The sequence below is a fragment of the Barbus barbus genome (genome assembly GCF_936440315.1).
Source record: "Barbus barbus genome assembly, chromosome: 35".
NCBI lineage: Eukaryota > Metazoa > Chordata > Actinopteri > Cypriniformes > Cyprinidae > Barbus > Barbus barbus.
This window is the reverse complement of record NC_136763.1, coordinates 13,654,206-13,682,111: the sequence shown is the minus strand read 5'-3', so window position 1 is coordinate 13,682,111 and position 27,906 is coordinate 13,654,206. Positions and strand designations below refer to the sequence as shown.

At 37.8% G+C, this 27,906-nt stretch overlaps 1 protein-coding gene across 1 annotated transcript in view; it reads left to right on the top strand.

Moving 5' to 3' along the window:
* Positions 1–23,615, top strand: part of LOC306855119 (leucine-rich repeat neuronal protein 2-like) — a 42,023-nt gene extending 18,408 nt beyond the window's left edge. Inside the window, exon 2 of the mRNA XM_079393568.1 lies at positions 20,953–23,615. Within this exon, the coding sequence (XP_079249694.1) occupies positions 21,267–23,435 (2,169 nt within the window). The 5' untranslated portion in view covers positions 20,953–21,266 and the 3' untranslated portion in view covers positions 23,436–23,615. The remainder of the gene's footprint in view (positions 1–20,952) is intronic.
* Positions 23,616–27,906: the final 4,291 nt, after the last annotated feature.

The following is a 27,906-nucleotide window of genomic DNA, read 5'->3' as shown; positions in this document are numbered from 1 at the left end:
GTCGCTAATAGGATCAGCTCATTCGAAGATGTCACAGACCAATTTAGACCTCATTAAATGATATTACGGTGCATGCTGGTTTATGTATCCGATGCGTTCCACAGAAATGCATCAGAAGAGCCCAAATCACAGCTGGTCTTTACATAAGTAATGTATGCATGTCAGCTTTGCGTCATCGTAACACTTCTGCTGGATATTCTGTAAAATTACAGTCACCATGTTTTGGGGCGAGGCCAGAGGGTCCTCGTGCTCTGTTAATTCTTGCGACTCAAAGCTTAATTGGGATGTGTGGTCATAGCTGGCCTGCATGTCAGATTATTGCATGCTTGTCAGAGGAGATCCAAATGACGATGTGCCACGGTCTTGTGGTCATGCGTGCTGAGGTCATACTTACAAAAGGGGTGCAAGTCATCTCATTTGCTGCTTCAGCTCTGATTAATGGATGTTACATGATAAGCAAAGACATCTCGTTTCTGATGAAGCAGATGCATTTTGATGGGAATGCAGTAATGAATAGGCTTGTTGGCTTTCTGTGGTGCCATCTGTTCTCATTGAATGATATCCTAAATCAATATAAGGCCTCTACAGTGTTTACTGGTAAGAATAAGCATTGCAGAAGAGACTTCTGGGGACTGAGAGAGAGGGAGAGAGTGGTTACACCCAAGTCCATGGCTCTGTCATCTCTCTAATAGCCTCGTCCTTGTGTAGATAGATGGCTGCAGCTGAGCAGGGGGTTTTACTGCTGCACTCTTGTTTTTTCCCCCTCATTTTCTGAGTGGGGGGGTCTGATTTATAGCCCTCCCTCTCTCATCTTTGCAATCTCTTCTCAACTTCAGGCCATCCTTTTCCCTTTCCTCATTTGTCTGTTTCTGAGTCTTATAAACAGCATGTCTTGATACACCGCATTGAGGGTCACATTGGGCCACTTTGTCATATATAATGTGACATGTTGACCTTAAAGGGATAGTTCACCCAAAAATGGGGATCCAGACTGTTGAGCTCAAAACAGCACCATAAAATGACAAAATAGCACCAAACAAGTGCTTCATATGACTTACTTCATTTCTCGAAGTTGTGACATTATAATTCACAATGTGACCTCATGTTTCATATTTCCCAATACTTTATATCTCACAAATGCAACTTTATTTCTCGCAATCATAACATTATAATTCACAATGCAAACTTGTTTCATATTTCCCAATCTTGCGATGTGACTTTATATCTCACAAATGCAACTTATTTCGCATTTCCCAGTTGTCACTTTTTATCTTGTGTTGTGACTCTACTATATCTCACAAACACAACTTTATGTCTTACTTTATAACTCAAAATGTGACTTTATATTTCACAATTGCAACGTCATATCTCACAGTGTGACCTTTTTTCTTATTTTAAACTTTAACAAGCTTTAGTGAAAAAGTGTAAGAGCTACAGTGGACAGGAAAATTACAAAGGAAAAATTGCTTAATTTTGGGTCTGTTCCTCACACAAAACGATCATATGGCTTCAGAAGAATTTGAATATGAAGCACAAGCCGTATGTCCACAGACATATGTAAATGTATAGTATGTATATAACAGGGCATAGTATTGAAAGTAAACCGAGAATGCAAAGCTCATTAATTTCAGATCAAAACATGAGCTGGCATGTGCACACACAGAGGATCTGTCTACACAGAGCTGTAAACACACCTCAGAAAGCCCCACTGGGTGATAGTGATGGCTTCATGCCATCTCTTTTTGCTTGCCCCACCCTCCCTCTCTATCTTCCCACTTCACCTCTCCTTCACCTTGAGGGACGAAATCTCTCTAAGCCCTGCATTGGATTTTCTGGTTGATGCAAATTGAATTTTGGCCCAGTTAGGCCGACGGGGCAGCACTTACAGCCAGCAGTACTTCTCTTAACAGCGAGAGTGATCTTGCGGCCTTGGCAATGGCACAGACAGGAAATGACACCTTTGCTAATTCATCTCCTCTGCTACTCCTGGGGCAGTTAAAGCCATTGAGCATCTGTCTGCAAATGAATGGAGAAATTCTTATTTGTTACACTGTTTAAGTTTATATTGTTATAATGTTTTTATTTTGATATTTTCATTGTTATTATATTTCTCTATATATATTTCAAGCTTTGGCAATATTGTATTTTTTACAGTCATGCCAATAAAGCAATATTGAATTGAATGGAGAAATATTGGAACACGTATATTTGATAAATGTTTAAGCATTTGTGCCGTTTTGGGGAGTATAACTAAATATAAATATAGTGACTACTAACTTAAAGGGATAGTTCACCCAAAAATGAAAATTCTGTCATCATTTCCTCAACCTCATTTTTGTCCAGAAAATTGTGTCTAAGAAATATAATTCATGCCTGTTTAGCACCACACATACACATTCATATGTTAGCAATAAATGTCTCAGTTCTGCTTAGTTTACTGTTCTATCGCTTTAGTTTCACATATAAAGAGGGTGTGTTTATTCAGCAGCTAATGGGGGCTATAAATCATTTCATTGATGAAATACAATTACCACGTTTTTCCAAAGCTATTTAAAAGCCCCAAATGGAAGTAAATGCATGATTTCTTGTGGCTGTGACAAGCAGTCTCAAGAGTCAGTGTTTAGAGCATAGCTGAAGATGAATGGTATTGATGCTATGATTTATTGCACAACAATTTTGGCCAACAATGTACTTGCCAGCGTGTCTTTAGGCCGAGTCATCGCTATTTCAAAGGGGATACTGTGCATCACTTCAGCACTGTGAGGGACCGAGAAGTCAGGAATAAGGAACACAAGATTTCCACTAGAAAATGGGTCTTTATTTGAACCCAAACAAACAAATAACTTTACAAACTCATAAATCATACAACAAAAGAAACCAACAAACAAAAAAGGAAATGAAGTCAAACCATTCAAACGGAAACAAACCAAACTAAAAACTGACCTCACAAATGACCAAAGCAACAGCTTATAAAGGAAAAGATGGGCCCATTACAAATTAAGAGGGAAAGCAACAAACTTTACATTCAACATATAACATTAAATAAATCAAAATTAAAGCAAACAGAGAAACACCTTAAATCAAGATAAAGAAAAACTAAATCTAATTATATCATAAATGTACAACTAAATAAATCAATTGATAAAGAAATAATCTTTCTCTCCTTCCCCGGGCAACCTCAGTAAATGGTATGTCCAAATTTCGTCACGTCAGGATACGGCTGCAGCGGACCATGTCTGAAGATCGCCACACATCTCCGATAAACTTAAACTCAAAATAGACACAAATGTGAGTAACAGATACAACGCAACTAATTTGTGTGCACTCCAAATCAGCAACGATGTATATAAAATGGATTAAATGTAAACCTATGAAAACCTAACAATAAAGAACTAATAATTATTGTGTTTCATGTGGTTATTAAACTAAACCCAAAATGAATACAAACAACAAAGGAAATTTAAATAAAAGTTAATCTTAAACGACTGAACATATCCTTCATATAGATATGAGTGTATGCAGGTGGATATGTGTGCTGTGTGTGAGAGGATACATCCACATTACCCACTCAGGCCGTCACAAGCACCAAGCAAGAAGGTATATACTGTAAAGGGAAAGAACATGAATTCATAATTGCCCCTGAAAGCTACCGAATCACCTAACAGCCAGCAGCAACAAAAATGCAACAGAACTATCAGAGAGAGCTTGCAATTATGCTGCCATCAGCAGATTTTTAGAGACGCAAAAAATTATCCAAACGAAAGCTGCATGTCAGGCAAGGGCCAGGAAATAATTTACTGTCTGTGAAGCAGAAGAGTGCATCTATTTTTCAACCTCAGAGTGCCTGTTTTAGTTTTCATGACAATTATTTCTTATATAAGTTGGGGGTTTGGTACCTTTCAAGATTCAAGATTCAAGAGTTTTATTTGTCACATACACAATTATACAGAGTATAACCAGCAGTGAAATGTAGGTCAGGTCCGCTCCAAGGACAATGCAATTATAAAGTATACAAATATTAAGAGAAGAAAAGTAGAAAAAATAAAATAAAATAAAAGAATAAAATAAAAAGATAAGATAAAAAATATAAATATAAATGTGCAGGTCAGTATGTTGTTGACTTAAATAGTACTAAGAGGAATGTGCAAAATAATGTGCAAAAAAGTTGTACAGGGTATATAAATAGCAGCAATATGAGGTAGAGAAAAATTATGAATAGCTTATTGATATGGTGATATTTACATGGAGTCAAGTGATGTTATGACACAGAGTTAGAGTTTAGGAGCCTGATGGCCTGGGGGAAGAAGCTCCTCCTAAGTCTCTCAGTTTTTGCCATCAGGCTACGGAAGCGCTTACCAGATGGAAGCAAAGTGAATAGACGGTTACCAGGGTGATTTGAGTCCTTGATTATTTTGACAGCTCTATTTTTGCAGCGTTTGAGGTAGATGTCCTGCAGAGAGGGGAGAGCAGACCCTGAGATGCGCTCAGCTAAGCGCACAACTCTCTGTAGTGCTTTGCAGTCCTGATTGGAGCTGTTTCCATACCACACTGAGATGCACTGAGTCAATACACTTTCTATGGTCCCTGAATAGAAAGTTTTCAGGATTGCTGGTGAGACCCTGAATTTCCTCAGCTGTTTTCCTGACCCTTGACCCTTGCTCAAGGGTCTCACCTCAGTCGTGGTATAGAGAGTGGAGAGAGCACTGGTTACTTACTCCCCCATCGACAATCCCTGCTGGACCTGAGTCTCGAACCCGCAACCTTTGGTTTGGTCCGAATCTCTAATCATTAGGCCACGACTATCCCCCAATTTACAGTAAATTTAGAAATTTACAGTATAATTTTAATAGTAAAATGAATCTGATCTCAAAAGACGAATAATTGGCTTCCTCATAATATGACTTCTTTAATATTTGTGTATATGAAATAAACCAAACTTGCATGTTCACATATTGTATATAATCGGCACTACATTGCAGCTTTTCACATGACACTGAAAAGGACCTAATACTGTTCATGAAAAAACAGCAGTAAATAGTGTTCTGAAAAGCAAACAATGAGCATTTTAACAAATGTATGTATGACTTTGTATCACGATTTGATATACAATAAAAAATCTTGAACTGACAACGTATCTTTAAAGCTTAGATCCTGTCGCATTTTTATTGTGCTTAATGAAACAACATTCGACTGAAAAGGGACACAACAAATGCATTTTCAAAGAACAGAATAATGTTTCAGGCCTTTTATCAGCCATTATCATATACACTTAAGTATGCCAGAGCAGATGAAAGCTCATTAGCTACATGTGGAATTAAAGTGCTCGGTTACAGACGTCCCCTATCCCAAGACTAGCATAGGCTTTTGTCACCTTTAGCTGCCAGTTGCTGAAGTTACTTAGTGCAGGTGCCGTGAAATACTCCACAGTATCACAAGCTATCTAATGCATAATGAAAACCAACCAAGGGGGTAAATCAAATAAATATAAGTGGGAAAAAACTAAGTGGTTTTACTCACAAGTGACACTTCTAGTTACTATGAGCCTGCTATTGTTAGCATACTGCGGGATCCACTGCAGAATACATTAAAAAGACAAAATGCAGCTCCTATTTCCTTGTACTTGGTCTGCCTATAATTCGCCACGCTCTGCGTTACTTCAAACTGTCTCATTGAGTGAGGCGCATTGTTGCCGTTCTACACACAAACACTCTGTTAAAGGGCTGAGACAAAAGTAAATGGAAGCCAGTCCCACACTCTGGTATTATTATTGATTTGTCAAACAATCTGTGAACAGATCGACCCCCATGGGTTTTATGTGCTAACTCTAATTAACATTATAGCACATAGACTGCTATCTGGATAGCCCTGGATTAAAAGAGCAGCTTCAGCAAGCTAACTTAATTCATCCTTGGCTGGGGCAAAGGGTTGTCAGATCTTCTGGTCCCTCTCTGACCCTCAGTGTTTTACCAAGGGGTTCGGACCGCTATCTGTCAGGCTTCTCAATCGATGACCAATTTAGAGATCACTCTGCAGTGAGCTAAGCGAAGGTTATTTACTGGAGAGCTCCAAGAGCCAATCTAATTAACAAAGGCATGTCTTCACTAAATGCAACAGCCAAAAGCATTAACATTTGGAAACATTTGCCATGTTGAGGCTTTTATCTTTATCTGCGCTGAATCTTTTCGTCTGTAACTTAAATATCGACCCAACTTGATGCCCAAATGCCCAACTTCCAAAAACAATCAAACAACAAACAATATTTTTTAGCATATTTAAACATTTTAAAATATAAACATTTGAATAAAATATAAAGCATTTAATTCAATATTTACTGTATAAATCACAAAAATTAAGAATTTTTTTTTTTTTGGGGGGGGGGGGGGTCAGTTTTAGTTATTTTAGTACATCAAGTTAAACTAAATAAAAATTGGAAATGTTTTGGCACCTAGCTTAAATCAAGTTTGTTTTCTTCTATTTCTGATCTCAAGGCAATTGGTACATATTTTACGAGGTGACTAATTCGTATGACCTGGCTTGTACGAATTCGTACGTTTTGTGAAAAATCACACATATTTCACGAGGTGGCAAATTCATAGGAATTCATTTGAATTACCACACCTTAACCTACCCCTCACAGAAAACAAACAAAATCATACGAGTGAGGTCGTACGAATAAGCCACCTCGTAAAATCTGTACGAATTGGTCGTGACTCGTGAAATAGCATTGTTATGTCAAGTAACGGAAATGTTGCACACTATGCCGGATGGATAGTTTGTAATTTCAGACAGCTGAGATAACTCTAAACCAATTGAAATAACTACTTGAATGAGCAGCATTCTTCTGTTATGGCCAATGATCATTTAACATCTGCTTGACTTCAGTCTAGCATCTTGTCTATCTTCCCCTTAAGGCAGCCCAGAGAGAATTGAGCCTTTAAGCAGTACCAAAATAGGCTGATAGATGGCTTTGTTTCAATTATCTTAGGTGATAGGATAACACACACCCTTGGTCTCAGAGGAGGCATAGAAACAGAGACTGCCAGGAGGGCAGCAAGCAAACACAGACAGGGACTGATGAAGAGATTTTCTCAGGGCATAAGGAGGATTCGGTTTCAGTTCACAGTGATTTTAGATTTATGAGAGAGAAAAACTCTGCTCTGGCCAACAGAAACAAAGCAAATTAATCAATAATAGACAACAACATAATGTGGGGTTTAGATTGTCGTTGTAATGTTCTGAAGATGCATCGGAAATAAAGAAATTTCCAATCGCACAATACTTTTTTTTTTTTTGTGATGCTGTCGCAGTTCTCTGAGATTCTATCCCCCGTTGTAAATGAAAGCAGTCTCCTCTGAAGCTAATTAAAAGTTTATTAGCGATAGCGCATGTCTGCTGTGCGTCAGTGCCTGGAGGTGAGAGAGGACCATATTGCATGCTGGGATTATTGCCACATCACTCCGTAGCCTACTCCAAATGGGCACTCAAAAAGAAGAGGGCGTCATTTACTGGAGGGAAAGTACAGAGGGTAAGGAAGGGGTCACCAGCCTCCAAGCACTAGTAACACGTCATCAAAACATGGGGTATTCTACAGGCCCACATATGCTGCTTTAATGAGCCTCAACATGTTACGTCCCGCTATAAATTAGTAATGGCTCATAATGATTGACTAGTTATATTATTACTTCTTTATATATCATCTTAGTAATATTGTGCTTTTGACATTTATACAAATATTTTTAGCTATATTTTCATTTCAGTTTTACGTTTAATATATTTTACTTCAGTTAGTTGCCAAAGCAACAATTCTATCTTTTAGTTTTAAACTTTGCTTTTTCATGTTATATTTTACCACAGATTTACTTTAGGAACATTGATTTATTATATATAAATAAAATACAATTGAATTTTAGAATTAATGTACATTTAGGAAATTAATGTACATTTACTACTTATCCACAAAAGATAAGGGATAATATATCACAAACTTACACAATCAGATGCTAAATCTATTATGCATATGTATGTGACTGAAACTTACTGAACGTTTTATTAAAAAATACCATGACCATCTTTAAATCAAACCAGATCCTAAAATTAACAACAACACTGTATGTTAATGGCACACGACATATAATTAACAAATAATCCTCACTGGACAAGGCACAATAAAACCGTATATTCTAGAATACATAAGCTGCAAGAAAACAACTGCATTGACTCACTTTGCTTAAGCGGATAGATAAAAATATGAATAATCATCCACAAATTTCAGAAGCATGAACTTTCTCAATTTAAAGCTTCATTTAAAGAATTTCTCTTGCAATTACACTGATATAATTGTGAGATATCTGAGATGGCACTTGTGACACATTGGGTATTATGATAGTCATTAAAGTTTATTAAATTCAATGCATTTATTATTAGATCAATGCACCACACTTACATTTTGAGGACTCTTACAGCTCTTGAAAACATGTTTCAGTCATGGACTGTGATATTCAGAATGAGCCAAGCATCTCATATGTCTTCATCCAAAGTGGTCTACTCCAAGCCAGTTTTGCCTTGTACCCAAATTGTGTTTCTACACACACTGCCAGGGATATCACAGCCACTGGCATGTATGCACAGGCAGTCTAAAGCTGGCCGGAAAAAGAAAAGAAAAAAAAACCCAAAGCAAACATGATACAAGCTAAGAGTGTGAAATGTGGACGGCCGTATTAAAGTGCAGGTGAAATATATTGGGTGGTTTTGAAAGATTGTGTAGGTCAGTAAATGGTTGACTGGGGTTCATCGCACAGCAGCGGAGGAGTTTGGCTCTCCTTGGCCTGCAGGAGGTTTTAGTTAATCAAACTTAAACCCCTGCACAGAGACCATTGGTTTTGCTGGGCTGAGACTGAACTCCGTAAGGAGCTTTAGTGTATCCATCAGCACAATAGAAAAAACGGGTCATCCATCAGTGTGAGCCTCGATCGATGGCTGTGGCTTCTGGAAGCACCATCTGATTTTATTACGAAAATGAAAATAAATACGGAAACAAAGACTGCAAAGTGGGCTTGTGAAGTTGTGGATGAAGGAATATAAGCTTTACAGCATATCTATCTATATATATATATATATATATATACATATATATACATATATATATATACATATACATACATATATATATATATAAAACTCATAGTTGGTGATGAAGCTGAGACCTCACAGCAATAAATCCATCAAGCTAAACGACTGCCAAAAAGGCAAAACAAAGAAGGGTGAAGCACTCTCAAAATGAGGCAATCTACAATGCTGCTACGCTTGTAAAGAAAAAATAGATACTTAACCGGCAACTTGCAAAAAAAAAAAATCAATAAAAAAAAAAAACCAAAAAAAAAAACCAATCAATCGATCAGTTTCGTTCATTGCTGACCCTCACAGAAAAAAATCTTCAGCAGGTTAATATTATTCTGCATATTTGATGCATGTTTTGCCTCTGGTGCAATGACATTGTGTAGCCTAGATTTAGAGATTGAATCACGTCAGATGGGAAGGCAGAAGCCAAACCACACAGAGTTCTAAAATCAGTTGTAAAGTAATGCAGTAGCAGGGAATAATAAAAAAAAAAAAAAATAAGCAAAAAAACTGCTGAACTTGAATATAAAACTGTCTGGTGTTTTGTTTGTGTTTATGTGTTTGTTTGAGAAATGTGAGGACTGAAACTTTGTGGTGGAATGACCCAGCAAGCCCAATTTGTTTTTTTGTTTTTTTTCCTTCACAGTATTTCACAATGTTGCGCTTTGGTTGCAGTGAGATTGCATTGCATTACAGTGTTTTTAAAATGCTCTAGAATACAAAAAATACAAGTAAAAAAATAAATAAAAAAATAGGATGCAAGCAAAACATGACATCCTGTTTACCTATTTGGATTGTCAAAAATGAAGGAACAAACTTCACTTGTGTGAAAAGTAACATTTCAGAAAAGTATTATAAATAACTCACTACAAGTGTTAAACATTTCGCTATTTCTGAGACTGCAAGCGACTTTTCCAACTGTCACACAAGATATATTAAAGTTTCTCACTTGTGCAAAAAACAGTAGAAAACTAAAATAAAATTAACCCAATAAAACCAAAATATGAAAGTAATGTCTTCACATTTTTGCTAACAAGTTTCAGGATTTAAGGTAGAGTAAAAAATAAAAAAAACTATTAAAAGATTGAATAAATGCAGAAATCAAAAGTCAAAGTCATTTTCTCTTTCTTTTACTAATATTGTTTTATATTATTGGTAAATATTTAAGTTGTTTTGGGAAATACCAAGTTGGACTTGGTAAAGAGGTATATTATATATTGCAAAAGTGCCACCCCATTACAAACGTTCCTGCACTGTTATGATTTGTTTTAAAAATAAAAACATTATATTAAAGACAGAGAATAAAATGTATGGAGTTTGCTTGCCGGGTGCTTCCTCTACGACGACTAGCACTCATCAGAGAGCTGTGTTTAAACTCACAGCAGGCTCATGTTAGTACGGCAGGCGGTGGTGTGCACATTTCCTGGATGTACACACAGCTCATTTAAAGCACCAAAGGAGAGCGTTTCGGTTTCGTCTTTCTGGGTGTGAAAGCAGCAGTAGGGAAGGGATTGTAGGTAAAGAGGAAGAGAGTCTACCAGCATGAAGTAAAGATAATCCGTACCCCTTCTCTCAGTTCTGACCTCTCTGAAGCTGATAGGGAACGTGGATGTGTGGCAGAGCCCTGCTGCCTGTGGTCACAGACTGTAGGTCCCACGCTGACTACCGGAGACAGATGACTCCTCCTGTGCAGCACACGATCACATACGCATGTACTGTACACAGAATAGGACACAAATACTGATAACGTAACTGCAACAAACCACGTAAACACAGAAAACACATATACCAAATAGACTGTTGCTCTTTTTAAAATTGACAAGTTATTTGAAAATTCTGACATCATTTACTCAACCTGTATGACCTTATTTCTTCTTTGGAACTCAAATTCGAATAATATCACGGCTCGGAAGAAAATCCATCATTGGTTCTTTGCTTATCAAAAGATGAGTAAACGATGGCAAATTCTAATTTTGAGGTGAAGTATCCCTTTAAGCAATTACCTTCCAAGAGCAATGTTTTCCTCCTCCTTGCCCTAGTTTTCAGAGCTAAAATGGACAGAGTGCAGGCAAACATGTCTCGGATGATAGTCTGATTGAGTTCCCTCTAAGCTAAGCCACGGCAGGAAGAGGATGAAAGATGTGGCGACTGGGGCAGACAGAGGCAGAGATAGCAGTGAAGGCCTCCCAGGAGCGGACAATGACATTGATGCTTAAAGCCAAGTTCTAATGAAGATGAATGTAAGGACCATAGCCAAGCCTCTGTCAATAATATTGAGGGCGGTATGACAGAAGGTTACTCTGAGCATGAGTCATCCTCACACCAGCAGGGGACCAGCCAGAAGACTTAACCAACATAGCTGGTTTCAGAGGACGCTTGAGGTAGCACGAGGAAATCCTCTCCTTCTGAACAATCTGCAAACAGCCCAGAATGAAAGTGTCACATTCGGTGAGGTTTGGTAATGGCTGTTTAATTGTGCTGCACATTCGATTGTAACATCCACGTAGTGTTTGTTCGTTTAATTTGTCCCCTTCTTTACGCTTGAGATGGATTTATCCTTTCCTCACGGTTTTGCCTTTGTCCTGGGGAAAACAAAAAGAAAGAGAGAAATTATGGAGATTTTGAAATAAATACTAACAAATAAGTGAAATCACTGAAGCTTACATGATGTGTATTGCTGTAGTGTATGATTCTGGTTTTTGACATGAACATATACAGTACCGTTCAAAGGTTTGGGGTCAGTAAGTCTTTTTTTTGTTTAATACTGCTTTTATTCAGAAATTAAATTAACCGTAAACACATATATAATGGTAGAAGAAAAAAACTAAACATCTATAAATATGCTAAAAATATTCTATAAAACTACATTTGTATCACAATTCAATAAAAAAATATTTTAAATGCTGCTCTTTTGAACTTACTATTCATCAGAGAATCTTGAAAAAAAAAAATGTATCAGTTTCTACAAAAATAATTAGCAGCAATATTCTGTCTTGCTATTACAAATCAGTGGATGTCTATCATAAATGGGGGCATTTTTTGAAACTTTACTGGAATGGAAAACTGACTACCACCGCCTAGAGGCATAATATTTAATGTAGGGCTGGGCGATATGGCCAAAAAAATTATCACGATAATTTTTTTCATATGAACCTATATCGATAATTATCACAATAATTTTTCTCATATCAGCCTATATCGATAATTATCACGATAATTTTTTTAATATCAGGCGATATCGATAATTATCACGATAATTTTTTTCATATCAGCCGATATCGATAATTATCACGATCATTTTTTTTTCATATCAGCCTATATCGATAATTATCACAATGATTTTTTTCATATCAGCCGATATCGATAATTATCACGATAATTTTTTTCATATCAGCCTATATCGATAATTATCACGATAATTTTTTTCATATCAGGCGATATCGATAATTATCACGATAATTTTTTTCATATCCGCCGATATCGATAATTATCACAATGATTTTTTTCATATCCGCCGATATCGATAATTATCACAATGATTTTTTTCATATCAGCCTATATCGATAATTATCACAATAATTGTTTTTTCATATCAGCCTATATCGATAATTATCACGATAATTTTTTTCATATCAGCCTATATCGATAATTATCACAATAATTGTTTTTTCATATCAGCCTATATCGATAATTATCACGATAATTTTTTTCATATCAGCCGATATCGATAATTATCACGATGATTTTTTTCATATCAGCCGATATCGATAATTATCACGATGATTTTTTTCATATCAGCCGATATCGATAATTATCACGATAAATGTCAAATCTTTATTTCTTTCAAGTTTTAAGCCAGAATTTTGCTCCATTTGCTAATTTTCTGTAACAAATAAACATCTAAATAGAAAAATGTATTTTAGGTAGTCTATTTGTATGAAAAACAGTAACAGAGGTCTAAAACATTCTGTAGAAATGCACACATGCTATAGCTTAATCACAAATACAAACACTATAATTATACACCATTACTCCTGTAATAAAATTCAATGTGAATATCCCACATTTCTGCCACAATACCATGGTGCAGTGAGTGTTACTACAGTAAATCCATGGTAAATGATGGCGATGTGTAGATTGAAAAGCCTTCTGACTGTCTCATTGCACACAGTGTTTCTCCTGTTTGGCTATAAACTAGTTTAAATCACGGAGTAATTTGTGTTCATTGTATCTCACACACAGCTCTGTTTAGTGCTCACGTGACCGAGTAAACGCATCTACACATTAGTCACTACAGGCAGACTGAATCAAATGAGATTTTCAGATATACACAGTGCATCAGATGGCCACTATTCACATTTGTTAAGAGTTACTGTAATCATCATTAAATAAATAAACAACCATGAAGTACAGAAATGCTGATCAAGAATGTGCATATAGTATTCATATTCAGGAATCACTGCAGGGCTTTCCTGAAATATAAAAGATGAAATGCAAGAGATATATGTATAAAGAGCTGATATTTACTTCATGTGTGAAAGACTTTCCCATTAATGAAAAACCTCAGGCCAACGTTCTTTTGTAACAGAAACAAATACTTAGTACTATATCTTTGAACTCGAACAAGATGAGATGAGTTATAACCCATGTTTCATCAATTACAGAAAAATGTTCAGTTTTACATTTTTACTTTTCATATAAATGACAGTACTTTTGATAGGATAAATTGTCCACTTTTTGCCTGAAATCTCTTTGTTCTAAAAAAAAAAAAAAAAAAAAAAAAAGTGTTTGATAAGGCCTACTGTCATTCTGCATCTCCATCCAAGATTTCAGCCTCTTTTATGCTTGGATACTACTGGTTCTTCTGATGAAAAATGGCAGTTTAGGTTGTCAGTTCTCTGTCTTCACACATTGTTAGGTATGAAGTACTGCATAAAATCCGGCCTTCACAAAACATCTAAATGTTTCATCAAGGTAGGCACAGCTACTGAGAGATTATATATTGTGTGGTTACTGTTCAAATGGTTTACTGTTTAACTTAAAATCAACATAAAAAATGACAAAGGGAGCATTGTCATTAGATTTGATTCTTAAAATTGATGAAATGAACAGTGAAGACATTTATTATGTTACAACATATTTTTATTACAAACAAATAATATTCACAAAAGATTCCTGAAAAAAAAAAAAAAAGGTGACTCCTGGTTTCCACAAAATTATTAAGCAGCACAAGTGTCTTCAACATTAATTTAGCACAAATAGCAATACTTTTACTAGCAAATATTTTAGAAAAAATAAATGATCAATCTTCACTTAATTGTAACTACTTTGAAATATGCAATTTTATAATGGGGACTTAATCTGCTACTAATTTTGTCTGCCCTGACAGACAAAATTCATGTCCTGTGACTCCCGTGAACAGGTTTTAAGAGCTGTAAATGGACAAAATGTGCTAACTGTCTCATAATGACTTTTATAACATGTTTATCTGCAAGTTAGAGAAATGTGAAGAAAAAACCCCCCGACATCTATAAATATGCTCAAAAAGATTTTCTATCAAACTACATTTGTATGACAATTCATAAAAAAAACATCAGTATGTGTTCAAATGTTTTGCAGTATTTTTTTAGTCGGCTGTGTGAAAGAGCAAACCTGTTATGCAGAGCTCCTTCAACTTTCACACTGACCTTGTGAAACACGGAGGCAGATCTCCATGGCAACTCTGCAGCGAGCACTGCAATAGCTCCTTCCAAGAAATAAATGACGGTGGCTCTGCAGAGGGTAACAACAGAAAGAGAGAGAGACAGAGAAAAATATCAACTTTTTTTATTAGTAAAACACATAAGATGCATTTAAACACACAAAACCCTAACGGCTGGTCTAGTTTACATATTATTTCACTCTGTAAAGGTTGAACAGCTTCTTGTCCCACTCTGAAAAAAAGCTGCTATCAAGTCACTGCCGCAGCACTCATCTAATTATTACAAAGGTCAATATTCCTCAGGAAGGTGAATGAGAATATACGACACTCTCCTGAGACGCAGGCGGGGGATGCTGCGGTAAGGATGGAATAATTCTTGTTCATATCCTAGTTTACATCTATCTGGCATATAAAAACTGCTTCATAAAGAGCAATGTGATGGACACATAGGAAATATATAGCAGCACTGTTAGTTGGTTTTAATTGATGGAAAGTGTGACTGTCAGACACTTATAATATCGGTTTAACCTGTCGCATATGAAATGTGGAGGATTTTTTTTTTCTTTTTTTGCACAAAATGTGCTAACATTTACATCATCTTGATTTAAAGGTGATCTGATGAGCAAACCAGCATAATCTGAAATGTGTGCAATTCTTTAAAGCATTTAATGACAAATTTTTAATTCACTCTCTAAATGACTCCATGTTCCATCAGGCGCATTCTAATTAAATAAAGAGGCTTACGAAACACTGTTAGTGGTCATTCGCACAGGATGAGCTCTTACGTTCAAAAACAGCTGAAACTGAACAAATGCATCATGGTCAAAGACATCCATGTAGCATTAGAAAAAACAGCCCACTCATTTCTCTTCAAAAGCAGGTGGGCTCGGGAGCCTCATGCCAAGTTATGGGTCTTATCAGAGTGTCTTTTTTATTTTATAAAAAAAAAAATTAAAAAAAAAAAGGCAGAGAGGACCCTTTCAGGCTGTGAAGTCATGATAATACAAGAGTGCTCACCCTTCCATTCCCTGGAGGAATTGCCCAAAGCCTTGGTAAAGCAGACTCACACTGATGAAGGCAAAGATAACAAGATGAAAATCCCCAGTCAAATTCCTTCTGTGGCAATGGTGGATTAGCCTGGCTTTGAGTCACCACAAACCAAGTCGCTCTTTACGAGGCAGCAGCCAACATTGGACGGCCTTGGGTAAATGCAATGCTAGCACGCTCAAGGGCCCTTCATGTTTTGTATCAGCCTCTTCTGAGAAGAAAGAGGAATATTCATTTAACTTGTGCGGTTGCGGCTTCAGGTGTTGTTCCCCTTGTTATTATTCAAAAGCTTTCTTCTTTGTCTCAAGGGTTAGTGAAACCAGGTGTGGATCTCACTTTTTGGCATAAAGCAAGCTTGCGTATGCATAAGTTATGTGTGTGTGCACACACACGTACATAGAAAACAAACAACTCTTGTGAAGACTGGGACAAATAAGGATTACTTGCAACCAAACAAACACAAACAGATGCTCGAAAAGCAGTAGTTTTGAATAATATTGAAAATCTGGTCACTTTTGAACAGGACATTAGCATAGATAATATTTAACGTCCACACCACTTTTGCCATGGAAGATTTGTCCCCACCACTTTATGAATTTATGATTTTGTCATCTAATCCAGAGAAAGCATCTCCGATTGTGTAGCAGGTTTAATTGTGTCAGCGTGTTTTATGAGTAGCGATATGGTGGTGGAATTTATAATTTTTTAATGCTGTGTGGTTGTTATGGTTGTTATTAGTCGAGAAAAGTAACAGCAGCAATATGTTCTATCGCGCACACGGCTGTCAGACTCCAATCTATCTTTTCCAGTTCCCTCGGCAAAAAAACACAAATGTGTACAGCTTCATTATCAGATTTTAACAATGAAAGGTTCTATTAGGGCCAATTACACCATGTCTACAACGGACACGACAGCTAAGGTCTGTCTACACTGGACATGACAAAGTGACCGTTGCAAACCATTTGTACTTTGTTTCAGTACGTCATAAATAGAACGAGGCATCAGCTACTGTCAGTGAATTGTCATGTCGCGCCGCATCACTCATTATAATGAATTGTACTGTCTTTTGTCGCGTCATGCCACTCGCATCCGGTGTAGACACGGTGTTAGGACCCGAATCCTCAGTCAAAATGAAAATGTTACTAACAGACCAAAATGAGCATTTATCCAGTGCTAGGTATAAGAATGCATCGATCTTCTGATTTTCAGATCTATTAAAACAGTAAAAGATCATGTTACATATACATCACCTACTTTATAAATAACATAACATTAATGACTTAAGACCATGATGTAATTTTGTGATGTCATAACCAGCATGTTTGTGCCCTGAACTCTTTAAAATGAGATGCTGATAGACTACAGGTAAAGTGAAGGCCACTGGAAACTAGAGGGGTTAAACTGAAGTTTTGAAAAGCAGAGTGACATAGTATGTGTGGCAGTAGAGTCAGGTTGTGCTGTCGGAGCTTGATATTAGAGTTGGCAGAAAATAGCCCGGCAAGGTCAGTGCAGGTGAAAGCAGAGGGAGACAGTTAAGTCCTTTCACTGAATTCCAATGTTACAGACACACGCTTACAGAAAAAAACACAAGACGACAAACTACTATTTTAAAGGTATTTTCTATATAAAAGGTGCTGCTACAAGGATAACAGTGGCTACCACTGCAACGTGAAACACTGTAATTGACATTCAGTGGCCTAAAAAAGTTTTTGGACATTTAAGCCACACTTATGCACTGTATAGAAGTCATTGCATGAGAAATATTATACACTTTTTAATCAAAAGTAATAATAATAAAAAAAATAGTAAGAATGTTTAAGAAAAAAAAAGTGTTATAGTGACTTGCATGTCCAAAGGTATGCAAATACATCTGAGGGTCAGGAGTTTGTGGTAAATTATTCATTTTGAGTCTTTTCAAATTATTTCAGACTTTCGGGTCCATTCAGCATGTGACATCACATCGACTCTTCACAGAGTGTTCTGTATTCAGGTAAAAGATAAGAGGTCCATTTACATCTTTGCATTAACAATCCCATAAAAATGTATGGATTCTACATTGATTCAGATATTCCTTTTTATTTCATAACCTGAAGCATGCTTCATAAATGATGAATACTGTCAGTCAATGCAGTCCATTGATGAAAGTTTAATGAGCATGCACTATTTTTTGTTCGAAAGAAAAATGTCTTGAAGAAAACCATGGTAATACAAGAGGACAAACATTTTTTTGTGATGGTATGGATTATCTAATGGACTATAATGAGACAAAAGCATGCAAAAGCAAAGGAATTAAATAAATAATGCAGGTGTGAAGTTATTGCTTTGGCACAGAATAAACAAACATAAATACTGTTCGACCCAAAACAGCCGTTAATGCAATATGCAAACCCACCTTTGAGGGCCGGCAATCATTTCCACATGTGTAACCACAAAGAATTATTCATAGAGCCTAGCAAATCGGCCTCACTGCTAGAGTGCAAACAGACCTTTTTTTCTTTTCCACTCACCGTTAAGCTCTGAAATGAGTCGTTGAAGGAGAGGACAGGAGGAGCTTTGGTTCATGCCGTGAATGAACATCAGGCCCGTAAGGAAACTGACAGCGGCAAATTCAGTTAATCCCCGCAATCTGCAAAGCAAATCAAGAACATAAATTGTGATTAAATCGAAACGAAGCACTGTTTTATTTTGGTTTGAAAAAATCCTGACAGGAAAAAAGCTTTTGTAGGGACGCATTTGTCAGGGTAGTGACAGGATTCTATGTTTCATGGGTCAAATCACAGACTGGTGTTAAAATATGTCTTTTAGCATGTCTTGCCATTATATTCTTTGTTGCCAAGATAGTAGCTTGCACAATCCATTGTTAAGGTCAACAAAAGAAGCTTTCAGAGTGACATAGAAGCATGTGTCAGATCAATTCTCATTTGTGCAGGCTTTTTGATGAATCAAAAACATACAGCTACAACTAGTCAAGTCAAGTCAAGTCACCTTTATTTATACAGCGCTTTTTACAATGCAAATTGTGTCAAAGCAACTGCACAATATCAAAAAAGGAAAATAATGTGTCAATAACTACGATAGTTTCAGTCACAAACAAATTATTCTTCTGAGTCAGTCCTTTTAATGAATCACTGAGTAATTAACATTGGAATAAGTCAGACATATCCTTGAATGAACTCCATTTCAGTGAATCCGTTATGATGTTAATATAGAAGCAAAACGGACTTTATAACTGAATTATGCCCAAATGAGGCAGAATCAATAAGCTTGTGATACCAAATTGAACTGAATAAGGAAAACTATCATTACCCAGTCACACATTTATTTAGAGACGAAAAATAGTACCTCCAAGATGGGACTACTTGTTGTCTGGCACCACAACAGTTTTCTTTTGGAGGTAAATGAAGGTGCTAATAATTGGCCTCCTGCACTTATTTTGTCTTGCCTTGTGTGCTTCTTTCTGCCCAAAGTGAGAGCAAAATTCATTCAGAAGAAAGATTAGCTGGTGAACCTCAGCAAATGCATAATTCAGTATGCACAAGAGAGCAGCCCACATGCAAACGTCTCCATTCACCTCACATTGGGGGCACTCAAGACACCCTCACAACTCATTACCACGCAGACAAAGAACCGACGGTACTCAACACGTCCCAGGACCAGCTGGGCCAAGGTAACAGGCTGCATCATGAGGGCCAAGCTTCTGCTTGAGAAGGTGACACTTTGTAAATGAAGCCTGAAGGTGAAGTGCACATGCTGATGGCTTGATGGGGGAGAGCTCAGGGCTGTGCTCACATGGGCCTGTTGATAGCCAAGAATCGTTTTTCTATCCCTCCACACCAGTGCGCATATATGAGAGGAAGCACAAATAGTCTCTGAACCAGCAGGTACACCCCCTGGGGGACAAAAGAGAGACAGAGAACATTAGAACTAATTGGGCATTCAGGAGAAGGATGGATTACTGTGGCAGAGCTTTGAGGAAGGGAGGAAAAGGGTGGATGCTACAATCAGAGCAAGTACTCCTGTCATTCTACCTTGAGAATGTGGTGTCTAATTAAAACATGAGCATTGCATCACTGCTGTGATGTTGTCTAGACTTATGTGATGTGATCTCATAAACCCAAAGAAGCAAAATACAGTATGGCGTGTAGGTGAGAACATATACTAATAACAAGAACTAAACCAGGGGCCGGTTGCATAAACTGTTTAGACTAGTCTTAAAAAGTTAGTCATCTAATTTTTTTTTCTTCAAGACTGGTCATAACTTTTTTAATTCAGTTATGAAAAGGTAGATTGGTATTATTTGTATTGGAAAAGTAAGACTTATTACCCCTTTGCAACTGCTAGTTGGTCAAACTAGTTCTTAAGACACAGTCTTAACATGGTGGCTAAGTTTACGCAACTGGCCCCATGAAGTATTGCAATTTATATAATACTGCATTAACACCCAAGCTGGTGTTCTGAAAGTTAAGTACGGAAAAGGTTTCAACTCCTCTCCAAAAGTATAGAAGCTCTAAATCCAAAGTAGACAGCTGAAATATTTCCTCTACACACCGTGTCACAAAGTTTAAACAAAGTAGGTTAGACCACAGTCAGAGTTTCCTCCTTTAATGCATTTTTATGTCCTCTCTGAGTCCACGTCTTGTGAATTTAGCCAAAAACATATTTTCCCCATTCCTTACAAGCCTCCAGCATATGAGTAATACCAGGTCCCTGATTATTTGCAGAGCTAAATCCTAAGCCATGAATTAGACTCACTAAATTTCAGCCTGCATTTCACTCATATTTTCACAGTAGTCATTTTCCTTCATCTACGAGACTTGAAGTGAAATTCGGCTGGAATGTCCCAGAACGAATTTAGAGGAGCCCTTTACAAGAGAAATATACAAGCTGAGAAGCATGCAAAGTGTTTTGGTTATTGAAAAAGGACAACTGTGAACAAAGTTGTTGGAAACAAAGAGAGACAATAAATATAGCAGCAGTCTTCATACACAGCATGCGTTGATCTAACGAAAGTAGTTAAGAAATTTCACGATATAATTCTTGGATAATCTCTCCTGTGACTAAGTGTTTTTTTTTTTCCCCTTTTCCAGGTGTGCCCCTAAACCAATAATAAAACCTACTCTACTGGGCTAGGATGTAAGATCAATGGAGTGAGACTGGAGAGAATTGAAGAAGAATCTGAAGAAGACAGAAAAGGGATTTTGAGATACTCGTGTGACTACTTCACAAGACAGGATATGAAGAAACAGAGCATGCTTCATCTTTGAGACAAATTATTTTTCAAAATTCAACTAAACCCTTGGTTCTCCTGTCACATGAACTTAAGATATAACTGAGAGACTGATATTAATAACAGACTGAATAGTCTACATCACAATCTGCATTAAATTGTATCAGTTTAATTATGAAAATGGGACAGATTGCAATATTTCTTCTGCACACGCATCTGCTGCTTGGAGTCGGAAGCTCCCTGGTCATTCAGTCCATGCCCTGGAGAGTGCCCTGCCCTCACCAGTGTGTCTGCCAAATCAAGCCCTGGTACTCTCCCCAGTCTGTGTACAGAGAGGCTCCTACAGTAGACTGCAATGACCTGCTACTTATCCAGCTGCCCACTTCCCTCCCTCAAGAGACACAAACCCTCCGGCTGCAAAGTAACCTCATCAGTTCTGTCGACCAGAGTGAACTCCAGGGCCTTGTCAATCTGACAGAGTTGGATCTCTCCCATAACAGCTTTACCAGTACCCGCAACCTAAGGATAACTGACCTGCCAGCTCTTCTCAGCCTACATATGGAGGAAAACCAGCTGAGACACCTCCCAGAAGCAGCTTTCTTTGGTCTCCCTAGCTTGCAGGAGTTGTACCTCAATCACAACAGGCTTCGAAGCATCTCCCCTGGGGCCTTCAAGGGTCTGGATAAACTTCTAAGGCTTCATCTCAACTCTAATCGACTGGTTGTGATTGACCGGCGTTGGTTCCATGCTTTGCCACAATTGGAGGTTCTCATGATTGGTGGAAACCCTGTGGACACTATTCAGGACCTTAATTTTAAACCGCTGAGCTCTTTGCGCAGTCTAGTCCTGGCAGGCATGGGCTTGCGTGAGATCTCAGAACGAGCGCTAGAGGGGCTTCAAAATTTGGAGAGCATTAGCTTTTATGATAACCATCTAATAAAAGTTCCAAAAGAGGCATTGCAAAAGCTGCCGGGTCTAAAGTTCCTTGACTTGAACAAGAATCCCATTCAGCTAGTGCAGAGGGGAGACTTTCAAAATATGCTTCACCTGAAAGAGCTTGGCTTAAACAACATGGAAGAGCTGATCTCTATTGAGCACTCAGCAATGGAAAACTTGCCTGAACTGACCAAACTGGAGATCACAAACAATCCTCGGCTCTCCTATATCCACCCTCAGGCCTTCCAAAAGTTGTTGAGTATGGAAAGTCTAATGCTGAACAGTAATGCCTTGAGTGCCCTGCATAGCCAGACAGTAAGGTCGCTGCCCAGCCTTCAAGAAATCAGCTTGCACACCAATCCCATTCGCTGTGACTGCCTGATCCGCTGGGTGGGAGCCGACAATGACAAGCCGGTCCGTTTCATTGAACCTCAATCCACATTCTGCTCTGAGCCTCCTGAGCTGAAAGCCCGACGAGTTAAAGAAGTCTCATTCAGAGAGATGGCAGACAGCTGCCTGCCCTTGATTTCCCCAAGCACATTCCCCTCTTACATTGAAGTCAAACATGGAGACAACATAGTCTTGCACTGTCGAGCACTGGCAGAGCCAGAGCCAAGTATCTACTGGGTCATTCCCCAAGGTGTGAGATTGACTCCATCCAGCAGCTACGGGCGTTATCAGGTTCTCACAGAAGGCACTTTAGAGATTTTTGGAGTCACTGCTGAAGAGGCCGGATTCTACACTTGTGTCGCGCAGAACCTAGTGGGAGCTGATACTAGAAGCTTGACTCTACAGGTGGAGGGAGGTGAACTGCTTCGTGCAAGTACTCAAAAGACAGAGGACAGCTTTGAAGTTCAGGATGTCAAAGAAAGGTATGCCTTACTAACCTGGCAAGCAAGCCGTAACGTCCCTACTGCACATTTATCATGGGTGTCCAATGGCAGTCTGGATGCCCATCATAGGCACAAAACTCGAATTCTAGCTGGCACCAGGAAATTCAACCTAACCCATCTGCAACCAGGCACTCATTACAAAGTTTGTCTTCACATGGGGCCAAATGACACCTCGTGTGTCCATCTAAGGACCAAGGAGGTATCCATGCCAGATCCTTTACCAGACCTGACCCCAGCTGTCCTGCTGGCAGTTTCAGCTCTGCTCCTTTTATTTGCGGCCAGAGCATGTCATGGGGGAGCCTCATTTGGTTGGAAAGACCACATGCTGGAGCTTGAGAAACCCCACACCACCATTCTGACCCAGGAGGCAAAGGCTTTCATGACTCCTCCAATACTAGTAAAGTACCTGAATCAGCAGGATCCAGACAAAGTCCTATCAGACAGCAGAGGGAAAGATCTCAGAAATGCTTCACTGGGGCAAGATGCTCAGGGGCTAACAGAAGAGGCATGCTGAGCAGAATAAAGAGTTCAAGAAGAATGGACAAGAGAAAAAATTCTGTGGAGTATAAGTTTCACAAAGCTCACTTTACCGATCTGACAGTCAAAACTACTGAACGTCTGAAACAAACAATACTAGACATTTAAGTGGCAGACCCGCTTCACATAACAGCGATCCAGTTTTAAAGTATAGTATAAAAACAAAAAAAGAAAAAAAATTAAAAAAATATATTTGTATTTATTTTGTAACAAAAAAAGATACATCAAATAGGTGTATATTAAAAGCATTTGTTCATATATCCACAAACAGTATATCAAACTAGGACACTAAAGCTGTGCTGCCAATCATAAATAACAGTTCATATAGAGTCTGTTTATATGCAACCTCCCAACTTTACGAGTCTGTGTCACAACAGGCCGAATGGTTGTCGAAAGATAAGCACTTTTATATTTTTAATACTGAAGAAGAGACTGACTTGACACAGGAAAGCAAAGAACACAAATATCAAGGAAGCCTCTAAAGAACTCGAGACGACAAAATTGAAATCTTCTGAAAGGCATTTTGCAGGCTGTGGGCAACAATTCACTTTTTGTTTTTGTGGTGAAAAACCAAACTGACTATCTCAAAGCAGGCATTATGAAAAGAGCTGATATAAAGGGAGGTGTCTTAAATGTTGTATAACTAATGTTGTATGTACTCTCTTTAACAGTGTGTTAAATTGTGCTTTGTAAAAGGACCCCAAGAGAATGCTCCAAAGTTAAGACCATCCCAGAAAATTTGAATGTTTTTGCACATAAAAGAAAATGGACTGATCTATACATCTGACAGGGGCCACAAACTTATGACCTAAAATGCTCAGAATGGGATATTTGCCTATTTTGGTCCCCTTGTTCCTGAAATATGACAGACCCTTGCTTAGAAAAACAACTCAAGTGAACAGACGTTCTAGTCTTGATGGGCGTACTGCCTAGACATATGCGTCGGCCTCTTTGTTCAGACATGTCAAACAAGAAGAGAGGGTCATGGAGAAAGCGTGTGGAACAGCCCCATGATGGCATCCTTTCCAGCAAAGACGGCAAACATTTGGTGACAGGAAAGAGGCTCACGTCTACATGCACACTGTTTTGTACAAAGCAAGCACGTCAGAGCTCTCATCTCTTTCAGTACTGATGAAAAGTGCGGGTCCTGTCGGGCTGCTAATGGGACATACTTCATGGAAAGATAGTGCCAACTCTTCTTTCTGTAAAAAGAGAAAAAATGGGCTTTTTCCCAAACAGTTTGTCAGGTGACTATTCAGTGAACAGCACATGAGCTCTGCTCTGACTGCTGGACAGCTACACTAATGAGAGACATACCCAGTGAAAGAGGGGTCAGAGGGCACTGATGTGCCCCTCTTATCCAGGAAAGGAAATAAAGCAGAATTGGGGATTGTGAACTGTTCTCTTATATTCTCAACTATGGGGAAATCCATTTTTTTTTTACAGGCTGTTATTTTACAGTAATTTGTTTGCTTTGATTAGTTTTTTTGGAAGTTTGTGGTTGATGTGCCCTCCTGTTTCAGTGACTATCTCTCTCTAACTTGACTGTCTTGTCCTCAAATTGTTTTTCTTTCATTGTTTGTTGCTCATCAGTCTTTTCCCCACCCCAAAGCTGTATATAAATGAAACTGAATTTCCTATTCAACATACCACTTTCTGAAATAATTTAGATGACTGTGTGTTAAATTCTATTTTGAGCTATTATTAAAACATTTTGGACTGATCTCAAGGTTTGATCGATTGCAGGACACCAAGTGTGTTTACATGCACTTTAAAAGTTTGATTTCAGTCGGTCTAAAGCAATAATTCATCTTATTTTAAAATGTCATATAAACATTTTGTAAATGAAATAAGTACCATTCAGTACCAGTAGTTTTTGCAAAATCTCAAGACAACACAATTTTTAGCTCAGCTTCGCCCAGCTTGTATACACATTAATCAGACAACAAATTAGCCTCAGCATTTTGCGCTTAATCCAAAACACAGTGAGCGATAAGCATTTAATCTCTCAAACGCATTGTGGACAATTGGACAGACAATTTTTCCACTGTGCATGTAAACATTCTTAATGGTATGAACGGCATATATCACCCACAATGCATATAACCTTTAATTCATGCACTTTCTTAATCAGGGTCTTGAGTTATCTTTCCTTCTGTTGTTATGCTATTGGTCCAAAAGGGGCATAATTTCATAGAACTGCCTTAGAGTTAACTGGAGCAACATATCCTCCAAGTATAATGAGAACAAATATTCCTTTTGAAATGGAATCACCACAATGCGTTACTCCAGTTTCTAGAGATTTGCAAAACAGCCCGCAGCTTCTTAAATTTGCTGAGAAAAGAGCCTCAGACTGGTGATGCTCTTCCTCTCAGCAGCAAATGGTATATCCATCCCCCAGTACTCCCCCTCCAGTGCTCTCCTTACATCCTTCACAATTACCGCAAAGAGCCTGTTGTCTAAAAACAGTAACTTTGGGAGAGTGATTGATGCCTGAAGAGAAAAAAGAGAGAGACACGAATGTTTGGCAGGGGGCAGTGAATTGAAGGCAACATAATAGCGTTATGCTTCTCCACAGAAATCTTACATAATTGTGAACGACTATAATTGCCCATTACAGTTATTTAAAGGAATACTGAAAGTGGGACGGCTGGGTTCTGTTTCATAACACTTAATGCCATCCTTCACACTCAAGTGGACCCTCTCGAATCTATCAAGCTTGGAAATGCCAAACTATAAGGCTCAATGCACCACTGAACCGTAACTTTGTTGTTTAATGGAGGGGAAAAAAAACTTTACACAGTGCAAGATCAAAGGAATATTACAACCAAGCAAGCTCAACTACAACACTGCTGCAGCATCTATAGTCAAAGTGCATAAATGGTAGGTTTGCTGAATAACGATTTAATAAATGACCTTCTCGATTCAATATCCTGATCAATGAGAGATTGAAGTGCACTAGTCACCTGATATAATGTGACATTTGACTATTATTGGCTAAATCATTAAGATTAATAGTAATATAACTTTTAAGGGAAAATGTCAAACATATTTATATGTAAGTGCCTTGCAAAAACATTTTAACTAGACTTGATTTTACGGAATTAAAAATACCACACTGACAAAAGGAAATGTTCCATTTAAAGAAATATACAGTCCCTGTGATGCACGAGCTTACGGGTTTACCCTGATGAAAATGTTCTTTTTAATGAGGATACAGCTGTTTTATAATTGGACATTCTGCATAAAAACTTCACAGTTGAGGAATCATTACTCACTTATTGACAAACCAGCAGGCACTGCTGAAGCGGAAGCACCATCAAAGCACCCAGGCGCTGCCTGAAAATGACTGTCCATCAATCTCTGCACAGATAAAGTGGCCAACTATGAAAAAAAAAAACAAAAAAAAAACAGGGTGACTTAATGATATTTTTTCAAACAGAAAGCTGAAAAGAACAGCATTTATTTGAAATAAATTTTTGATCAAGTTAATGTATCCTTGATGAAATAAAAATTATTCGTTTCTTTATTTAAAAAAAGATAAAAATAAAAAAACCTAACCCCAAACTTTAAGCAGCATTGTATATACCATACCTGCCATGACAGCAAACTGGCTTATGGCAATACTTCTTGCAATAGTGCACACACCATTCAACTAAAACTTTTTCCGATGCAATTCAGACTACATACAGTGAAAAATACACCCTAACCAGCAGGAATTTGAGCAATTTAAACGTCCTGTTTTTCTCTTTTTCCTTTCCTTAAAAGTGTTCCCATTTTTAAAGCCAGGAAGCAGTTTTGTGGAACGATGATAGAAAAACTGATTGTGAAATCTATTTGTGTGGCTATCGATTTCCCCATAAGGGGAAGGAAGGCAGACCGTGCGAGTAAGATAATGGAATATGGAACGGCGGAGCAAGAGCCCAGAAATGGGAAGTGACACTGGTTAATGGAGTAGAACTGGGCTGTTTTAGGTGGTATGTGAGAGTGTGTGCACATACATCCGTGTGAGAGGTCCACAGCTACAAAAACACTCCACATTTTGCTCTGCATTTCAACTCATCCATTTTAAAAGGACAGCTGATGCTAAAATTTATTATTAACGCAATCTAAATCAGTTCCAAATCAGTTAGCTCTTATTTAACCAAAGAAAACAAAAATATTTTTTTTTTATGAAAACTGGTGTTTTAAGCAACACAACTGTTTTCAGCACTGATAATAAGAAATGTAACCTCAGCATCAAATACTGTATCATCTATTGAAGGATCATGTCACACCGAAGACTGGAATAATGTCTGTGGAAAATAGAATTAAATGACATTTTACAATATATTAAAATTAAGTAAATAAATGCAGTCTTGGTGAGCATATTGACCCCTAAGTTTTAGTAACATGCAGTGGGGGAAAAAATAATTTGATCCCCTGCTGATTTTGTACGTTTGCCCACT